We start from the raw sequence: 20,129 nt of genomic DNA on the forward strand, positions 1-20,129 counted from the left end.
CATCACTGGATGATCGAGTGTTCGATCATGAGGAAGCCTTTTCAGTACGATGCATCGATCAAGCTAATATGCTTGTGCTGCAGGCGCCCATGCATCATGCACCACGCATCTCGAAGGCCCTGCAAACCCATCATGGACCGTTGGGAGTTGGCCATCCCAAAAGCTGATAGTAATGTTGTGTTAATAGTTTATGATATGTAATGTTTCTCGTTAAGGATAGATATCAGATGATAGAGTGGGATATCATCGCCTCGACGTATCTTTTTTGTGAACTGACCGAAACAAGATGCCAAAAATATGTGTATTTGTTGCATTGAGACTGAAATGAAATACGAAATACAAGATATGAATTAACCCTTTGAATAAATGTATGCATTTAATCTTGATAGATTCTAAAGAAAGATTTCATAAAGGACAAAAGACCAGATCCAGAAATACGTGTCCCCATCTTTTCTCCCCTAATAGTTTCTCCTCCTACGTGGCTGTTTCTCATACGCGAACCGGTAGTTCACCCGGCCGGACCCACACTTTGCCCTGGCCAGCCAGCATTAAGGTTTTGGGTTCCGACACCACCCGTCACTAAAATCTAACCTCCGTATCTAACATCACACAACGGAAACACGCATCACTGGCCCCTTAACTAAGCATCTCTCCTTTCTTGAGCGTTCCCATCTCCGCCGCAAACCCGCTTCCGTTGCTTCTCTCTCTCTCTCCTTCTCTCTGTCTCTCTTCTTTTGCGTCTTTCCTTTCCGATTCCTTCTCCTTTACTCTCCATAACTCTTTGTTCACTATGAGTCTTATCGCATGCCTTCTCTCTACTTATTCTTCTTGCTCGCCTCTCCTCCGGGCTTCACGAGGAGCCCAAGATAACGCCGAGTCTGCTGTTCCGCTCGGTAACCTCACCCCCACCCTGCGAAACCAGCTCGTCCCGAGGTGAAGAAGGGCCTCAAGAGCTTGTCGGGAAGCGAGCTTCCCTAGAATGGTTGTCGTCGCCGCTGCCGCCGCCACGACTTCCTGCCCTCGAACTCAGAAGAAGGCCCCAAACCCTTTTCCCTCCCTTCGCCGCCGTGATCCCACCAGCTCCACCCGGCCGCCGTTGTCCCCTTCCGAGAAGGACAATGCCGCCGGCCCCAAGCGCCCCCGCGCCAAGGAGATTAACTCCCGCTACTTGGCCTTCTCTTCCTCTTCTGCTTCCGCTGCTAAAGGTGGTTCCTTTTCCTCTTCTCCTGCCTCTTCTTCCTCCAAAGGTGCTTCCTTTTCTTCTTCCTCTTGTTCCGCTTCGACTGCTTCCTCCTCGTCTTCTTCTTCCACTGCTACTTCCTCTCCTCGGCGCTTCCGCTCGCCACTCCCCGCTTCTCGCCCCTCCACCCCGGCTGCATTGCCCAAGACTTGCATGCCCAACCGATCCAAATCCGTCGACCGGGCTCGACCTGGCAGTACAGCCACGCCCCGAGCGGCTCACAATCCCGCCGCGCTCTCCTCCGTGGCCAGGGCTCTCCGAACCACCACCCGTAGCCTTTCAGTTTCCTTCCAAGGCGAGTCTTTCTCCTACCAGAGTAGCAAGATCGGGCCGACATCCCCTTCCTCCAAGAACAGGAAGCCCACCCCGGAGCGGAGGGGGCCTACTGCTCCCGCTGCCACTCCCTCGAGGAGCTGTTTTAAGTTGGAGAACTCTATACCTTTGGACAGCCACCACCGCTGGCCTGCAGCCACAAGTCAGCAGTTCAATTCGTTGACGAGGAGCTTGGACTGCTCCGTCGGCGAGAAAGACTCGTTTTTGGCAGCTGTCCGGTCATTGAGGCAGTCAATGACGCTCAATGAGGGTGCAAGGAGAGCCTCTTTTGATGGTGGCGATTTTTCTCTGTCCGTTGACACCGACAGCTTGTCTTCTGGTAGCAATTCGGGGACGCACGAGTCCATTAATCTTCCGCCAAGGGGGCGGGTGACACCTCATGGAACTGTTGCTCCTTCGAGGCTTTTGCCGGAAAAAGGCCACCGGTTGCATAGGTTGCCTGATCCAGGCACCCAGCAACCATCACCAAACCTGAAGAGTGTAGGCTCTTCCAAGTTTGTTCCCGCAAAGAAATCACTGGTGAATGGCTTGCTGTCATCTCCTTTTATCGCTGCTTATTCTCATCATGGTTCTGTCAGGCCTTCATCTCCAGGTAAGCTGTCAGCTACATCACCAGGGGGCATGCCCGGTGTACAACGGGTGCCAACTAGCCCAGCAAAGAGCTCTTCCACCGTTTTGCTACCTGGCAATGCCCCATCAATCTTTAGTTTTGCTTCTGACATCAAGAGAGGAAAGAATGGGGAGAGCCGGATCGAAGATGCACACCAGTTAAGGCTATTGTATAACCGATACTTGCAGTGGCGATGGGTTAATGCACAAATGCACGACACCTTTCTTGTTCAAAAACTGACTGCTGAGGTACAGTTTGGGTTCCAGATTTAAAGTTAGATCTTGGTATGAATTATCGAATTGTGTTTGCCACTAGTAATTAATTTCTAAGAGGAGTGTTTACAAGGTTCTCACAATCCACAACTATTGTTAGTTAAGTTAGGATTCATCAGCTCTATAATTAATTGGTTCATTCACTAGTCTTTATAGTAGTCTTGGCATGTGTTATTCTTGCATAGATTTTATCTGTTGCACTTTACACCATATATTTGTTCTAGCATTCTAAGCATTTTAGTTATGTAAATGCAAGAAAGCCTCAAACATAGTGATGCCTATCGATCTTTAATCTTTTGATATCTTCTAGTCATGCTCAAGTTGACTCATTTCTTTGTCATGTTATCTTGGCAAAATTTTCCATCAAAAATAAGGAAAAAAGATGGACTAGTCATTCAGTTATTGCAACCAATTAATTCTTGATGGATATATAAAAACTAGTTAGTGTGGCACTAAGAATAGAGGTGTGGTTAAAAAGACAGACCTTTACTTGTAATTCATAACTTATGCAGAGTGTGAATTACCTGTGAGGGAACTCTCAGCTTCCGTTTCTTGATATGTTTGCAGGAGGTATTTTCAGCAATATTAAGCTACAAATATGATCAACATTCCTCATTAAAATGTTCCATTTGTTTGACTATGTTAACTGTTCTAGGCCATCAGTTTATTTGAAAAAAAATCATCTCTCAATTTAGGGCTTCTAATTTCCTTAAAAATAATGGTAAAATTGTTTCGATCTTGTGACCACTATGTGGAGATCTTTCGGTAGCGGATGCTGCTGTTGTCTTGCTCATTGTGGGCCCAAACATATTATTCTTTTTCACTCTATTTGCTGGTATAATTTGATTGTCTTGAATTCTCTGTATGTTTTGTATATTTCTGATTGGATTTTTGCCCTCGAGACAAATTATGCATTTCTTTTGATCTTTGTCCAGAAATATCTGTCTAATGTCTGGATGATTACCACCAAAATGCATGAGCCTATAGCAATTAAAAAGCTCAAGGTACAAACAGACAGACAACATGTGAAGCTCAGATCAATTCTTAAAGCACATGTAAGACTTTTGTGCTAATTTGTGTTTCGTTTTATATTCTGAAAATTGGAGATTCTGTTTATTTTCATTTCTATATACCAAAGTATCATGTTTCATGGTCATATAATTATTATCTTTATTTAAATAATCACTTATTTAAGTTTTTTTCTTTCTATGTGAAGTGATGATTAATGATTACTAAATTCCCTTAAAGTGTTCAGATTAAACCTATTTTTTACCCTTGATGGTTCTATTTATAAAACCAGCAACCTTTCCTTTGTGCAAAAGGCTTCTTATTCAACAGAACAGTCAACAGCTATTTCAATTGTAGGACCAGCTTTTGAGCTAAGATCAACTCTTTGTCAATCAATCAACTAGGTTTTTTGTATGAGTGGTAAAAAAACCCTCATATTCTACAATGCTATTAACAAGTCTAGAATGATTATTGATAAAATTGATAATCTCATAGGGTGCTACATGATACATAGGTTTCCCATCTACTTCTTTGGGTGAGACATGCTTAACGTTTTGCAAGACTTGAAAATATTAATTAATCTACATGATATATATATATATATATATAATTCACACTATTTCTAACATGGATTAAAATCTTGATCCTCTATCAATAATGGCCAGTGATTGGACTAATACAACTCCATGTATCAACACTTGGTAGCGGTCAATATTGGTCATACCATATAGAAAAGAGAAAGAAGAGGGGAGGAGGAGGAGGTAGGGGAAAAGGAGGGAAAATCACTGACATTGTCTTCGTGGGAGGAGGAAGAGGAGGCTGTGAGGTGGAGGAGTTGTTACTGATGAGTAAAATGATAGGAGGAGAGAGAGAGAGAGTCTACCATAAAGGGAGAAGGAAAAAATAAAAATAAATGATAGTTGAAATTTTTTTTGCATTAGCACTCTGCAATAAGCTTACTACCTGACACAACTTGGTATCAGTCTGCTTAAGGTTTAGTAAGCCTGGTATAATTATCTTACTGAGTGGTTTTGTACCAGATCACCTGGTGGGTTTGCCCGTTCTACAGACCGATGAATATTGCTGCAACCAAAATTTGTTTTCATGATTTCATATAAAGCATGAGAATGACATCCCGATAATTGTATACCTGCTAAGCCAATGCCCATTCGCCTCATACTGTGCCAATATGTGTTTCCTACCAATGTATGACATTCTTCTTGATATAGTAGCACCAGGTATTATGTTTTGGATGCTTTTAATAGATTACTCACCGCTATGATGGATTAGATGTCTAGCTGTGGTGGCATCATTTGTGACTATTGGAGAATTGCTTCTTCTTTTCTTGTTTTTAGCCATAAAATTTATTCCAGGATGGACCGGAACAGGAAATCAAAATTCTGAGGTATGAGACTGGTCAAACCTGATGAGTGAAAAATTCATACTGCTTTTCCAGCTGTCACTAGAAAATTCAATTGGTTATGGAGTCTGCTTGACAGACATAAGAGATTATCTTCATTCTGATCGTGGACATGCACCTTTTGATATGATTAACTTTCTTTAGCATTATTCTAAATATCTTTCTTTGATTTAAACTTAGTGGTTATACCACAAAATTTTATGGAGTTATTAATAAATAATGGTATGTAGTGGTTGGTATTCTCACATGTATAGATGCACTGATATAAATTGGATATATGCAATAAAGTTTTGCCTTGTTGACTTGATGTAGTGCTCTGGATAATAGCATCTGAACCTGCTCTGTATTTGATGAATGTAGATGTCCAATCTAGAAGAATGGTCTCTCATAGACCATGACCATTCAATTGCTTTATCGGGAACCCTTGGAGCACTAAAGACCAGTACTATCCGCCTTCCAGTGGTTAATGGAGCAAAGGTTTTTACCTCCCAGATTTTAGTAACAACAGGTACTCCTTTTAATATCATCCTAAATTCCAATTGATAGAGTTTCTCTGTATTTAACAGGTGGATTTTCAAGAAGTGAGAAATGCTGTTGGTTCAGCCATAGATGTAATGCAGGCGATAGGAACCTCAATCTATACTCTATTGGCAAAGGTTGCTGACTTTGTTTTTCTTCTTTACCCTTCATTCATTATGTTGGCTTCTTGCATGCATGTTAGAGAATTTCAATCTTTAGCGGAAGTGAAATAACCATTCTGTCACAGCACTTTGTTTATGATTGATACATTCACCTGCATCACTTTTGAACTTGACCAAGTTACTAATGAGATGCATGACTGACCTAAAAACAGCATGGAATATCAAAATTATCTGCTTCTGCTCCTATGCATTTTTTATATAGCCACTAGGAGCCATTTGGAAATCTTGATCAGGAAACCTGAAATCTTCTTCTTCCACTCCTAAGCGGCTTCACCTTATCATTTTAAATTCTTTATTTGCGCCAGGTAGAAGGAAGAAGTTCCATTATGTCTGAACTTGCTGAACTTGCAACAAAAGAACAAGCCTTGATGGATCAGTGCAAAGATCTTTTATCCATGGTATCGGCCATGCACGTGAGTATTACACCTACTCTACTGCTTTGTTGACAAAATCAGTTTTTCGACGTACTTGCATCATTTAATCCATGTTTACTGACATATCCTGTATCAGGTCAAACAATGTAGCTTGTTTGGCCATGTAATACAGATGAGCAGACCAAGCCTGATTCAACTATAGGAGGAATCGTTGATTACATCTAACTACTAACATCACAGCAGCCGTTCTTTTTCTAACTGGAGACTCAGGGACAAAGAAGGAAGCTCGTCATGTTTAGCTCGAGTTCTCAACTGATTTTATGAGGTTCAACGTCTGCGTTTGTTGGCATGGAAATACCACGACATCAACTGTTTGTCTTCAACGATTTTAGCTGTTGTAGTTATGTGGGGTTGTCTTGTTTCGCCGCAGTGTTTTGGTTCATAATGTGGCAGAAAATTTGTATGTTTCTCACTTGCAGTTCTTGTTAATACCAGCTTTTTGCCAGACTGCTATGCACCTCTCATGTGTTAATCTTGTAATCTAGTCTATCTTCCTGTTTCGACGTATCCGGTATCAGCTAATGCTGTCATTCTGTGTTGTTAAGCTTGTAAGCGGTGTATAAGACCTCAAAACTCCTTTTTCATTCTCTTTTCTCCCCATGGCCTTGATGCATGATGATTCAAACTAAAAAAATGTCATCAGGTCCTTGAGAATCCTGTATGTGTTGGGACAACTTTTGCTCATATATGAGAACTTGCTAGTTTAGAAACAAACCTGCTCTTCATAGAAAGTCACTCTTTTTGTTAGGTGAGAGTACTTGCTCTATCAGCTTGGATTCCATGTTCTTGGAGGATAAAAAATTCTATTATAAAATTAATTTCATTGCTAAGAAAAAATTCTTTAAAATTAGGTTTGGTTATTTTATAAATATTCATATATTTTTTAGATCTCAGTGAGAGAGAGAGAGAGAGATGAGAAAATATATTGAGTGATTTGTGTCTGAGGTATGTCAACCCAAAGTGAGGTCAAGCCACACAAGGTAAAAATCATGTAATTATCAGCTTGAAATCATTGACAATGTGAGAAAAGCCATGGTTGACTTTTCTTGTGGATAAGGGGAGGTATGCAATTTCCAATAAATGAGAGATTTTTATTGCAGTAAATCAATGATTACAAACTACAGGAGTAAGAACACTGTCGCTCGAGTGTCCCACACGACACAAATGGTGTCATGGCAAAACACTTGTGATTTAAGAGTATCCCAAGAACCGATCAAGAGATCAGAAGAAATCCTTCCCATAAATCCCATAAAGGAACCCATTAAAAAGCCTACAAAGACCAATTCAAATTAATTTTAATCCATGAAACCCATCAAGGAATCCATAGAAAGCCTACGAAGACCTGTTCAAAGCAATTTTACTTCGCAAAGCCCCTCCTCAAACCCACAGGAGAAAGTAGAGAGGGGATCATCTATTTTGTAGGGTGAAGATTAAACCCTAAATCTCGAGGAGATGCTCTGCCATGGAACACATAGCCTGAAATTGGCCGATGATCCTCTAATATCTTGATCACACCAACCGCTAAAGCTGAAAGGAGGAGATAACACTCGATTCACCATCACAGCAGAAGAAAAGAGAGAGAGAGAGAAGCGAGAGAGAGAGAAAGCAAAAGAGTCCAAAGGTAAAACACAGGGTATAAAGAAAAGGAAAAGATGAGAACTATTGAATGCCTTTTTTTTCCTTTCTATTTTATTCCTTGGTGACAGACAAATTCACATGTGATTTTACAAATCTATCCTCGTGCAGTTCATAATAACATATTTATCCCTATAATTTTTTTGTGCATATATCTCTCTCTCTCTCTCGTTAAATTATTTCGAAATAAAAATATTAAAATAGAAAGGGCCTAATATTTGGATAAACAGAGAATATAATAATTAGAATATGTAGGAATAAATATTAAAACTACTTACGTTAGAGGGTATATATGTAAATTTGGTAATTTATATTAATGTCTCCGCCGCCTTTGGTGATGCCCCTTCTCGGTTCCTATTTCTATGGCCTTTGGGCCTCTCGGCTCCCTCTCCCTTCTCTCCCGTCACCTACAATCCCTCGCCCCTCTCCTACGCCTCCCCTCCCCGCCCAGCCCCCACCACCTCGCCACCTACTGCCTCGCCGGCCTCCATTGGATATCCGGCGCCGCCGGTCAGGGGAGCGCCCCCTCTCGCCTCCGTCCCTCCGCAGTTGCAGCCGTCGCCGGAGCCCTGGCGCAGAAGATCGGAAAGGCCGTACGCCGCCCCGGTGCCCCGTCCCGGGCCCGGGTCTACGCCGACATCAACGTCCACCGCCCCAAAGATTACTGGGATTACGAATCCCTCACCGTCCAATGGGGGTAAGGGCATACGTGATCTTTCTCCCCCTTCCTACACCGCCGAAATTTACTTATGGGCTTTTGTTTCAAAACCGAGGATTCATGACGAAGGGATTCGATGATTTGTTAATTGCTTGCAGGGAACAAGATGATTATGAGGTTGTTCGGAAGGTTGGAAGGGGAAAGTACAGCGAGGTTTTCGAGGGAGTGCATGCCACAAACAACGAGAAGTGCATTATTAAGATTCTAAAGCCAGTAAAGAAGAAAAAGGTGCAAGATTTATCCTGTTCAATCTGAACTTCATTCTATACATGAGAATTAGCTAGTTTCTTTATATTGAAAAGAGCCTCTTTTAATGACTTGCTGCAATGAAATATAAATTTAATTAATTTTCTAGGTTCTCCTTGTTTTGTTGGATGGTTTGACATGTTTACTTAGCTGCTTTTAATTTATCGCTCTTGAATTTTGCATACCACTGTTCCTAATAGAATATGGGCTGGATAGCCCTACCTTGCTTGTTGAGTCCTTTGCAATTCATTTTGTGACGAGGATTTGATTTTGATTGTTCCCTAGAGCCTTTTGGACTTCCATATGGGTCTGCGCATATTGTTCATGACTTATATTTGAGGAAATCCAAGCTAGATTGGTCTTGAACCATAGTTGCAAAACATGCTGAATTGTGCAATGTTGGATTTGTTGTTCATTTTTAATGGGAAACTGGCACCTTGTGACATATCCTCTTTTCGGCCCAGGTCTGATCGCTTGGGTACCTGTTTGACCCACTGGTTAATATGGGCAGTTGAATATTTTTTTCATTTGGCTTCTCAACAACCAGCAGTAGAATTGGCTGTCGAAGAGCTAAATAACCCAGCAGTTGCATATTTGATCTAACTGTTAGATAGTTCATGAAGTCATCCAACATGGTGGATGACATGGGTTCAACAGATCCTGTTTGATAAACAAAGTTTGACAACAGAGTCGTACAGTTATATATATATATATATATATATATATATATATATATATATATATATATATATATATATATATATATATATATATATATATATATATATATATATATATATATATATATATATAACATCCTTTTTATAACATTGGTTATCTCAACAATGTTGATCATATGTATGTTTCATGCCTATGCCATGTCTTTCATTGATGCTCTAATTTCACTAGAACTTGGTGATGGCTTCTCTTCTTGATTTAAATATAAGGTTTTCTTGATCTCATGCTGTTGGTCTCCATTTAAAGGGCAACTACTTTCTATATCATCTTTATTATTTGTTTTTTTTCTTGCAATGCAGATTAAGAGAGAAATAAAGATACTGCAAAACCTTTGTGGTGGACCCAACATTATCAAATTACTTGATATTGTCAGAGATCAGCAATCAAAGACTCCTAGTCTGATTTTTGAATATGTCAACAATACTGACTTTAAAGTTCTTTATCCAACTTTTTCGGACTACGACATTCGATACTACATTTACGAACTATTAAAGGCAAGGCCATCCATACATTTTCATTGAATTAAATAGACTTGCTAGATAATATTTCTGATGGCTATGATGACCATGGTGCTTTAGCTATGCTGTTATCATTTTAACCTGCTTACATTTCTTACTCGCTTTAAGAATTCAGATCAAGCTGTCATAGTGTTGGAATCGTATAATTTGCCATTTTGAGTGATAACCTTGATTTCTAACTTCTATTGCTCTCTAAATGTTAAGTTTTCTATTTTTTGATCAGTTATTTATCACTATGGTACATTTTTTTTTCAGAAGATTTTTTATTGTATTAAGAACTGAAATTTTTTTGCATTAACTTCTTTATTTTAATTATTTTAGTATGCTTATAAAATGCTGAGTTACATGGTTTGCTTAAATTTGTTTCTTAGAAATCTAAATCAATATGGATACCAATTTGTTTGATATATTTTTTATTCAAAAAAAGTAAGCTTTTATTAAGTGATAAGCCTAATACAACCGGTACTAATAAGATTGGCACTCAAAAAAGATTGCAGAGGATCAGGCCAGTGATCCGTCCACAAAACAACAGTTTTGGTTGAAAAAGCATATTTTGCCAACCAATCAGCACATTGATTTCCCTCACGAAAAATGTGAGAAATCCTAAAGTTATAAAAAGATCTGAGTAAATCAAAGATACTTCTAGTGATATTAATGAGCGACCGTGGAGGATCGCTCTTCCTCAAGAGGATGTCAACCGTGGTTACATCATCGGACTCAATATGGATACTTGAGATGTTGCGTTGCAGCGCTTGTTGGAGCCCCATCTTGATGGCCATCAATTCAAACAGGTGTATATCCTTGCTATAAATGCAATCCCCACATGCACATAAGCAAATCCCAACGCCATTCCTTATCAAAACCAATCCCCCCACAATCACTATTGGGAAAAGATCCATCCGTATTTAATGTAGCATATAAGCTTTTAAAATGATGGTCATCACATCATAATGCATTCTCAACCCAGTTAAAGGAACATTAGTTGCTTTTTGGCTTTATGTGCATTACCTCCATCTTCATCGTTTTTTTAATTCTTGAATCTAGTTTCTCTCTTGCATGTACTAAAATGCGGTTTGTCAAATTGAGACTTCTTGATCTGAAACTGTTTCATTAATGGAACTATTAAAATATAGTTTGGATTTATTATTATTTTATATTTTTTCTAGGATGAATACGTTAAGAGGCGGGGCAGACATGTGCGGGCGAGCGTGTGTGTGCATTTGCACGACCAATCCTACACCTATGTTGATGGAACCTTTACCCAACATTTGATAGATGGAAGAATCTTTAGAAAAATGATGTTTTTCTCTCTAAAGATCATTGTCTTAGCCTGTTGTCAGAATCCTCTCAGCCTTCCTCAATCTCACAGCATGTAATTTTTTTAAAGAAGGTTTTAAAATATGGAAGTAGTCTGCAGGGTTTTAGGTTACTACATAGTACATAGTGCATATGTGATATATGGTTGTATACAAAGTATAAATTTAGCTAACGAGATATATTTTAGGTAGTCTAATTAATTATAGTTGATAGAATATGATGGGTGGTAGGAGCTGTATTAAATAATTAGTCCAAGTTGGCAAAGAAAAACATTGATATTTTAGGCATTGAATACCAAAATAAACTCTCAGGTACAAAATTATCACATTAGATTGCTCGACTATATCTCTCATGATCATTGAGGGTGATTTTTGGACCCACATAAACAGGATGAAAGTATGTCCAGTGATAGATCAAGATAGAGGTGCCAAATAAAAAAAAAATTCAACAACCAATTGAAATAATAGAGAAAAGAGAAAGTTCTCTAAGGCTAACCATGCATGGGGCTTTAGGTTTTCTCACTACTGTACACTTGTTATTGGTACCAAAGGCAAAAAATAAAAAATAGAGGTAAAGGAAACAAAGAGTAAAATGACACATCAAAATATAGATTTGAATCTGGGATGTTTTTACAGATTGTGTAGCATTACCATCTCATATAGTCATATTCTATTTGTAGGAAGAAAATCAAGGGCCTGAAAAAGAAAATCATGGACCTATATCTTTAAGATTGAATGACTAATTGAGGATGTTGGGCTTATATGGGTTTCAAGTTCAAACTTGGGTTTTGAGTTTGCATTTGTCTGTATATGCATTGCATCTGTTGCTTGTGTGGCTGCATGCATCAAATACATGCAGTTGAAGTATATATCGCTACTAGATATGGATTGTGCATCGTGGTCTTGTGGCTCATCAGCAAATGTGGCTGCATGTCTGGCTGCCTAAGCCACTTCGTTGAATCAGTGGTTGCATGTGGTGATACAGACTCCTATGTTTTGAATCCTTTAATTCTAAAGTGATACGATGAAAAACATTGAGACCCATTTAATCATCACCACTTGATGTCGAAAACTACATCTGCATTTGATGCATGATTGACAAAACTCCCATCTTGCATTTGGTGCATGATTGACAATACCTGACATCTTTCTTGGTGTATACATGACAAGAATTCCATAGTTAAGAAGATTATTATAATAAAATTGCAGTGAAACCCTACATTTTGTTATATATCCAGTTCAAAGACTTGCTGAATGTTTTTATTGGTCTATAGTTGAAGATATTTCTAAGATTGACATTTTTTATGCATATTTTCTAATGCTTTGCCTAAAATGCCTATTTATATGTTGGTTTTAAGGTTTTAATGTAAATTTTGACATTAGATTGAAATGGTACCATGGTATATTGACCTAAACCATTCAATAACAACAACAACAACAACAAAATAGTAAGTCCCAACTATTTAAGGTCGACTACATGGATTTTTTGTCACCATCGAGATCTATAAAAAGTCATATATTTAGTTAAGTTCAGAGTACTTAACTAAATATATCTTTTGACTATCGCATCCGAAAGTCTACTAAGCACATGCCCGTATCATTTTAAACGATTTCTCCTATCTTATTCTTTATCGAAGCGATACCTACTTGTTCACGAATAAAAATACTTATTTTCTTATCCTTCCTAGTAACACCACACATCCATCTCAACATTTTCATCTCAGCAACATAAACTTTTCGTATAAATCTCAACACATCCATCTCAACATTCTCATCTTGGCAACCTAAACCATCTAATAACATTAGAAAAATAATAAGAAAATGAATATTATGTACCAACACACGTACTACTGACAATTCCTGGTCAATCCTGCTATACCTAGTGGTACCTATCTGGTCTGACCAGTATTTGATTCAATGATTGTTGAACTATATGTGTTTGCGTGTGCACATCTTGTATGTGCTCATATACATGTATTTGGATTTCATATGTCTTGGTTGTGTAGCTAGATTTCATCAAGTTTGATTGGCTTTTAACTTCTCCAGGTTCTTGTGTAGGCACTAGATTATTGCCACTCTCAAGGCATCATGCATCGAGATGTGAAACCGCACAATGTTATGATAGATCATCAACATCGCAAGCTTCGACTTATTGACTGGGGTCTGGCTGAGTTTTATCATCCAGGAAAAGAATACAATGTTAGAGTTGCCTCGAGGTACAATGTCCAGAATTTCAATCATTCTTTAGATATGTTGATGCATCATCTTCTTTCTTGTTCTCTTGAAAAGTTATTTCAATGTGTGAACATTTTACTTTTTGGAAGGCAACATTTGATTTATGATATCCTTTTAAAATTTAGATAGTAAGATAAATATCCTTTTCAGGGCTATATATCATAACATTATTGGGTATTAGATTCTCCACAATCACTTCTGAATTTTAGAGGGATATCACATTATCTTTGATGGGTAAATCTGAAATTTCTGATATGTAGTAACACAAATGAAGTTGCTTTTATATGAAATATAAGGTACTTTGTCAGCCATAGAAAGCTTTTAGATTTATTTGACCATCTAACACAGGTTTTCTTAACAATTGGTCATTTTTAGGACAAGAAGCACCTATTTGTCAGATTTGATCACTTCCTCATGGTTGAAAGTTAGGAAGAAAGTTATCACTAGCTTATATATATATAAGTAAATTTTACCTGTCTGTCCAAATTTGACGAGTGCTTCTGACTTTCCTTGTGGTATCCGAACCTAATTCTTTTCTCTTAGTCGAACCAAGTTGCTCAAGTATGTCAGAAATTTGGGGGACAGAATATGAACGTTATCAAAATAGATTATGGCTTCAACTGTTACAGCTTTTATGATTGATGACAGGTGCAATATAAGTTTGTGCTTACATATTTACTTTCAACTGTTTGTCTTTGTTGCTCAATTTGTAATCTTCCTGTACTTCAAGTGGGTTGCATTGAGTAATAAAATGATGAGCGAAAATGCAATCTGCTTATTTGCTTATTCCCTGAACCATATCTTCTCTTGGATGAAGACAAGAAATCACATGTTGGTGTTTAGTTCTGTTATTTGTTGGTTATATCTTGCCACTACCACTTAGTGATGTTCAAAAGACCTCTTTGGTTTCTGTGGAATAATGTTGATATCTTCTGCAGGTACTTTAAAGGCCCAGAGCTCCTAGTTGACTTGCAAGATTATGATTATTCGCTAGATATGTGGAGCCTTGGTTGTATGTTTGCTGGGATGGTATGTGATGTGTGTGTGTGTGTGTGTACATATATACATATTCCACTGGCATGTTTTATTTCCTGAAATCACATGTTCTTTTGATCGACAGATATTCCGAAAGGAGCCTTTTTTTTATGGACATGATAACTATGATCAATTGGTCAAAATAGCAAAGGTATGAAGTATCCTTTAACTAAGGATAAAAGTTAATTAGATTTTTTGTTGGTCGTTCTCTTACATTTCTTGATAGTGCTTGTTACATTTTTTGTTAACTAACGATAAAGTCAACGTGTGGAAAGTGCAGACCAGAGAATATACTATCAATTTAATCTTTTAGGTTTGTTTATTTATCTTTCTTGATAGTGCTTGTTAGATGAAGGTTGTCTTTTGTGTCCATTTCACTTTTATAGGAACATATGGACTTCTTGCAGACTGGGTGGTGTTATTTATGTTTGACCTATAAATTTCTGACTAGAATTGCTCATGCCAGCACTTTGATTTTTGAGTTCCATGCCATTTTGTTGGTTTTAAATTATAGCTTGTCCCATACTTTGTGTAAACCTGAAATTACTACAATAACAACAACAAAACTGCAAAATCCCATAAACCTGAAATTACACAAAGAAAAAAAAACTACTGGTGAGATCCAGGATTTCACACAGCATCCACTGGGTAAAAGTGGTGTATGCCACACAGCTCTAGACTCAAAAGAAATAGAAAGAGGAAAAAAACTCTTAATACATGTACACGTATGATCGACACTTGGGAGATCAATGACCTTCCACTAGGTTCAAGTGCGATGTGCTTCTGTATAGTAGATGTTTCATGACTTCTATCATAATGTTTTCTTCGGGTAAATGATCTGGATAAAATAGTATGTTCGACTTCCACCCTTTAGTCAATTTTGTTGCTCTGCTTGTATAACACTAGGCGTTTGGGTTCTTGTTTAGGTGCTTGGTACAGATGGGTTGAACACTTATCTCAACAAATATCGACTGGAGCTTGATCCACAACTCGAAGCACTTGTTGGAAGGTTCTGAAATGCATTTTGTAAATGACAAATCTGGTTTTGCATTTGAAAACATTTCTTCTAAGTCAACTCATCATTGTCACAGGCATAGCAGGAAGCCGTGGACAAGATTTATAAATGGTGATAACCAGCATCTGGCAGTTCCGGAGGTGATTTGTGTTTTCTTTTTTTAACTAGATTTCGATGGGTATCTCCCCGGGTTTTACTTACTTCTCTGTTTCATAGGCTGTTGACTTTGTCGACAAGCTGCTTCAGTACGATCACCAGGACAGGCCAACAGCAAAAGAAGCCATGGTAAGTGCTCATCTCATAAATTTTTCGTGCCATATTTATGAGATACTGCTGCTAATAAGATTGCTGGTTGACTCTTCAGGCCCATGCTTACTTCATTCCTGTGAGAAATGCAGAAAGCAGCAGCAGGGCTCGTACTTGAAGTTCCATGTGATGAATCCCCAAGTCCTGTTTCTGTTTCTTTCCTTGCCACATCGATTGTGTTATGCATTTGTGTGTGTTTGTGTGTATTAGGTGAAACTGTTGGAATATTGTTTGACATGAAGACAGCAACAGTTCAGCTTGAGAATTTTAGCCATATGCTCGAGTGATTCGAAATGCCTTTTCTGCATGGCAATTACAATTTTGAATTGATAGAATATAAATCTGAATATGAAGTAATAGAAGAGAGCATGCAATTCAGAGGAAAAATATTGAAGTTCTTTGTTTATTGGCAATATTTTTATTCATTTCAAAATGTGTAAAACTATAAATTAATAAGAATATTGCCCATTTTCTTATTGTTATGCATTTCAATGAAGTTTTATTAGGCCAATGCTACTGCTTGATTTTGCAAAAGCTTTAGTATAATTAAATACAGAAGCATAAAGTAGTCTTTAAAATTTTGGATTTCAACTTGTACATCTTTGACTCATTCTCTTTAAGCTTAGAACTATTATTATTCATGGTGAACTATTATTATGTATGTATATATGTATGTGTGTGTGTGTTATGCATGTTATGCATTTCAATGCATTAGTGTGTGTATATATATATATGTATGTATATATATATACACACACACACACATATATATATATATATATATATATATATATATATATATATATATATATATATATATATATATATGCTTCATTTGTGAGTTAATATATATTGCTCCATTTAAACCACTTGAATGGTCCACTAAATTACCTAATATCTCATGATATTCTCAGTCAAGCACTGTAAATGTACTGAAATAGTGTAAATCTAAAAATAAAAAAAAATTTAAAGCAAGAAGGTTGAGTTGCAATTTTATTTTACTGCATACAGCAGCATATGAATGCAGAGTTTGGCTCTATATCTTTCGACATCACTTTCTCCAGCAGATGTACTAAAACATTATCAATCCACCCCTCAATGCTATAATATGTTCAGTTCTCTCTCTCTCTCTCTCTCTCTCTCTCTTGCTGACCTTTAGTTTCAGGAAATAGAAGGTATTTTATTGTCTGTGCTTCCTTCTACTGGTACACATCGTTTCTTTTTCTTTCAGATTCAGTGCTCTTCTTTCATTTCATTTGTTTTCTCTCGCACGATCTGGAGAAGCACATTGAAGAAAAGTTAGGTGACATTTGAGAGCTGGAATTTGGTCCATATATTAGTTTGAAGCCTCAACTCATGTGTTCTTTTTTACTTCCATCCACAGATTGCAACTACATTCGACGTCCCAATGATTTGTAGCATGCATGCATCTCAAATAAACTTCATTATAATCTCAAAGTGAGTCTCACAAGCTATTTGTTTTGTGCATTTGTTAACGTTATCGACGTCGATCTTATTATTTTCTATCTTAAAAGTTTGATCATTAGGGTGGACACATCTTCATCCTCTAAACCCTTCATTATAGTTATAGGTTACACACATATTTTTATCTTTCTCTTTCTTATTCTTACTTCCTTGTCTATTTGTTCACATTGTACCTTTGGTTCTAAAGAACAAGCAATCCTTACATAAACTCGATGTCATATTCTTTTTTGTGATATAGTCAATATTCTCCTGTTTATGATACCATATGCATGTGCATTTAATGCCTAAGGTTAGACAAATCTTCATTATAATTATCCTCTTTTTTTCCTAGTTGGTTTATCTTCTTCCTCTTTTACCTCCGGTTGTTAAAGAACAGCCCTAAAGTTGATGCCATATTTCTTGTGATGCAGTCAATCTTCTCCAGTTTCTATATCTTCACATTGCAACTCTAGCTGTTGAAGAACAAGCAATGCTCATCCATATTTGATGTTATATTTCCTTTGATGCACTCAATCTTCTCCTATTCATAATACCATATGAATAGGTCATGTGTCAAGCATCATGCCATGGTTGATTGTTTTGGTATAACAGAGCCTTTGAGCTGTGGATCTCATAGGTCATAAAGAATATGATTCACTAAGGTTGTTATCAGGAATCACAATCTTTGCAATCTGGTCTTGAATGATACTTAACTCTAATTATGTCTGAGTTCATACAAGCAAATGCTCATTTAACCTCTCAAACAATCTCTGCATCACACATCCCCAATGTCATATCAGAGCTCTGATGCTTACTGTTTCCTGTTAGGAACACTGAGAACATGATGAAGCTGTGAGCAATGGAACAGTGGGTAGGTAACAATCCCAATTTGGGGAACAAGAACTGTGAGCTGACCACTAAACAATGCTCATACCTCTCCCTTGCATCCTTTCTTTATATCCATCAGAATAATTTTTCGCTGAGTTCATTAAATTCCCTCGAGAACTCCCACGTTCTCTGGTTTCCTGATCATGGACTTTCGTCGAGCCGAAAAAACCATTTTGTTTTCCTCTGCAATGTTTGTCGAGCCATGCTAATAATTGCTTGATCCAATCCACCGGGTGTGTGGCTTCCTAACCGGGGTCTTGGATGAGCCACCATGTTTACACCTCTCTCTGAGTTGTATCATGAATTAATTATTTGCAAGTGATGCTGAAAGAGAGTCGGAAGCAATTCTAGGCTTTCAGCATCAGCATAAATAGATTTCGGACTTTGCCGTGGAGGCTGCAGGTTGCAATGTCTCAGGAGTCAACTTGGAGCTCGTTTGATGCTACAATGCTTGCTGAGGAGGAGTCCCGAATGATCGCACAATTGCTCAGCAACTACCAGTGTTTTGGCGAGCAAGATCGAGATGTTGGATGCTGTGAACTCCCGCCATCGTCTTGTTGTTCTTCTCATGCAGCTGATTCATGTTGCTGTTGGTCAGCAAATGAGAACAGCAACCCCAGTTTGTGCTACTGGTCTCAGAGTGGAGATGAATCCGATGGAGCACATGCAATCGGCACTGTGCCGGTCTTCACGAACCATTGCTTGGTGGGAGATCAAGTCGCTGTGAATCAAACTTTGAGCATGCACGAACCTACTGCTGCTCATGCAGAGATGCCAAAGCGCAAGAGAGAGTCTCATGCTTCTGAAGATGATTTCCGTCGTCAAAGTTCTAAGAAAAAGCTTCAGGCTCCGACGAATGTAAGTGTTTGATGAGCATCTCTATGATGGTTGGGGATCAAATCATGCCCATATTGATCCGAAGAACTAGCTGATTCAGGTGCAGGCTCTGAAGAGCGTGAAGAAGGCACGACCTGGGAGGAACCAGAAGAGCATTGTGTGTGGTGACGAGGAAGAGAACAATGCTAGGAGCAGTGGCCGGAGTTGCTGCAGCCACAGCTCTGAGGAAGACTCACAAGCTTTCCAGGCTGATCTTAATGCGAAAACACGATCGAATCGATGGCCGGCCACGGATCCTCAAAGCCTCTATGCAAGGGTAATATATTCATCTATCAATCATCCGATAAACTCCAGAATTGGATCAGAATATAATCTCGAAGCCTGTTGAACGCAGCAAAGAAGGGAAAGAATCAATGCTAGATTGAGGACATTGCAGAACCTGGTGCCTAATGGAACTAAAGTAAGTCTTCAGATGAGTGCCTTCCGACTTATAATGTCCTGTCTTCTTCTTCTTCTTCTTCTGAAACCCTTCTCTGTGACAAAATGAAGAACCACATTGATTCTGCTTGCAGGTTGACATTAGCACAATGCTCGAAGAAGCTGTTCGTTACGTCAAGTTCTTGCAGCTGCAGATAAAGGTGAGACTCTGAACGACTTCCAAGTCCAATTCTGTCATGAAAGATTACTTAGAGATCTTCTCCTCTTTGTGCTGAGAATGTGCAGCTTTTGAGCTCGGATGAGCTGTGGATGTACGCTCCTGTTGTCCACAGTGGGATGATTGATGGCCGAGTCAACTCAGAGATATTTGTGTCTGCAAATACTTGTAATGAGTGGTTCTGAGTCAATGCAGTAAATAATTTTAACTCTGGTTAATAAGCAACATCGCTGTCCTTTTGATGAGCTTGTTGTACATGAAGTCTCACACACCAGAAGACTGAAGTCAACTTAGTATCTTTCCCTTGTGTCGTGTTGCAGTGATGAGTTGCAAATTATGATCAAAATTACTTGCTCGCCCTTTGATCCGATCCGTCAACGCACGTCTTTTCTTTGAAGGGGTAATTTTTTAGGGCATTTAAGACAATTTAATAGGGTATTTTTATTTTTAATATATATATATATATATATATATATATATATATACGGTATATTTTCTTATTTAT

The 20,129-nt window shown here is 38.3% G+C and overlaps 3 protein-coding genes across 3 annotated transcripts; all 3 read left to right on the forward strand.

Moving 5' to 3' along the window:
• Positions 1 to 688: 688 nt before the first annotated feature.
• Positions 689 to 6,547, forward strand: LOC135648294 (protein SNOWY COTYLEDON 3-like). Its single transcript, XM_065165816.1, has 6 exons — positions 689 to 2,431; positions 3,391 to 3,510; positions 5,244 to 5,360; positions 5,450 to 5,539; positions 5,890 to 5,997; positions 6,095 to 6,547. Exons 1-6 carry the CDS (start codon positions 980 to 982, stop codon positions 6,158 to 6,160), a joined length of 1,953 nt encoding a protein of 650 aa, XP_065021888.1. The 5' UTR covers positions 689 to 979; the 3' UTR covers positions 6,161 to 6,547.
• Positions 6,548 to 7,998: 1,451 nt separating this feature from the next.
• LOC103997348 (casein kinase II subunit alpha-2) lies at positions 7,999 to 16,054 on the forward strand. Its single transcript, XM_009418530.3, has 10 exons — positions 7,999 to 8,350; positions 8,470 to 8,599; positions 9,655 to 9,849; positions 13,248 to 13,405; positions 14,363 to 14,453; positions 14,545 to 14,610; positions 15,386 to 15,468; positions 15,551 to 15,614; positions 15,691 to 15,759; positions 15,839 to 16,054. Exons 1-10 carry the CDS (start codon positions 8,016 to 8,018, stop codon positions 15,896 to 15,898), a joined length of 1,251 nt encoding a protein of 416 aa, XP_009416805.2. The 5' UTR covers positions 7,999 to 8,015; the 3' UTR covers positions 15,899 to 16,054.
• Positions 16,055 to 18,397: 2,343 nt separating this feature from the next.
• On the forward strand, positions 18,398 to 19,842 carry LOC135649296 (transcription factor bHLH84-like). The gene is made up of 5 exons (XM_065167509.1): positions 18,398 to 18,990; positions 19,070 to 19,285; positions 19,364 to 19,429; positions 19,542 to 19,607; positions 19,693 to 19,842. The coding sequence occupies exons 1-5, from the start codon at positions 18,541 to 18,543 to the stop codon at positions 19,807 to 19,809; spliced, it is 915 nt and encodes a 304-aa protein (XP_065023581.1). The 5' UTR covers positions 18,398 to 18,540; the 3' UTR covers positions 19,810 to 19,842.
• The last annotated feature ends 287 nt before the right edge of the window (positions 19,843 to 20,129 follow it).

The sequence above is a fragment of the Musa acuminata genome, chromosome BXJ3-9, assembly GCF_036884655.1.
Source record: "Musa acuminata AAA Group cultivar baxijiao chromosome BXJ3-9, Cavendish_Baxijiao_AAA, whole genome shotgun sequence".
Classification (NCBI taxonomy): domain Eukaryota; kingdom Viridiplantae; phylum Streptophyta; class Magnoliopsida; order Zingiberales; family Musaceae; genus Musa; species Musa acuminata.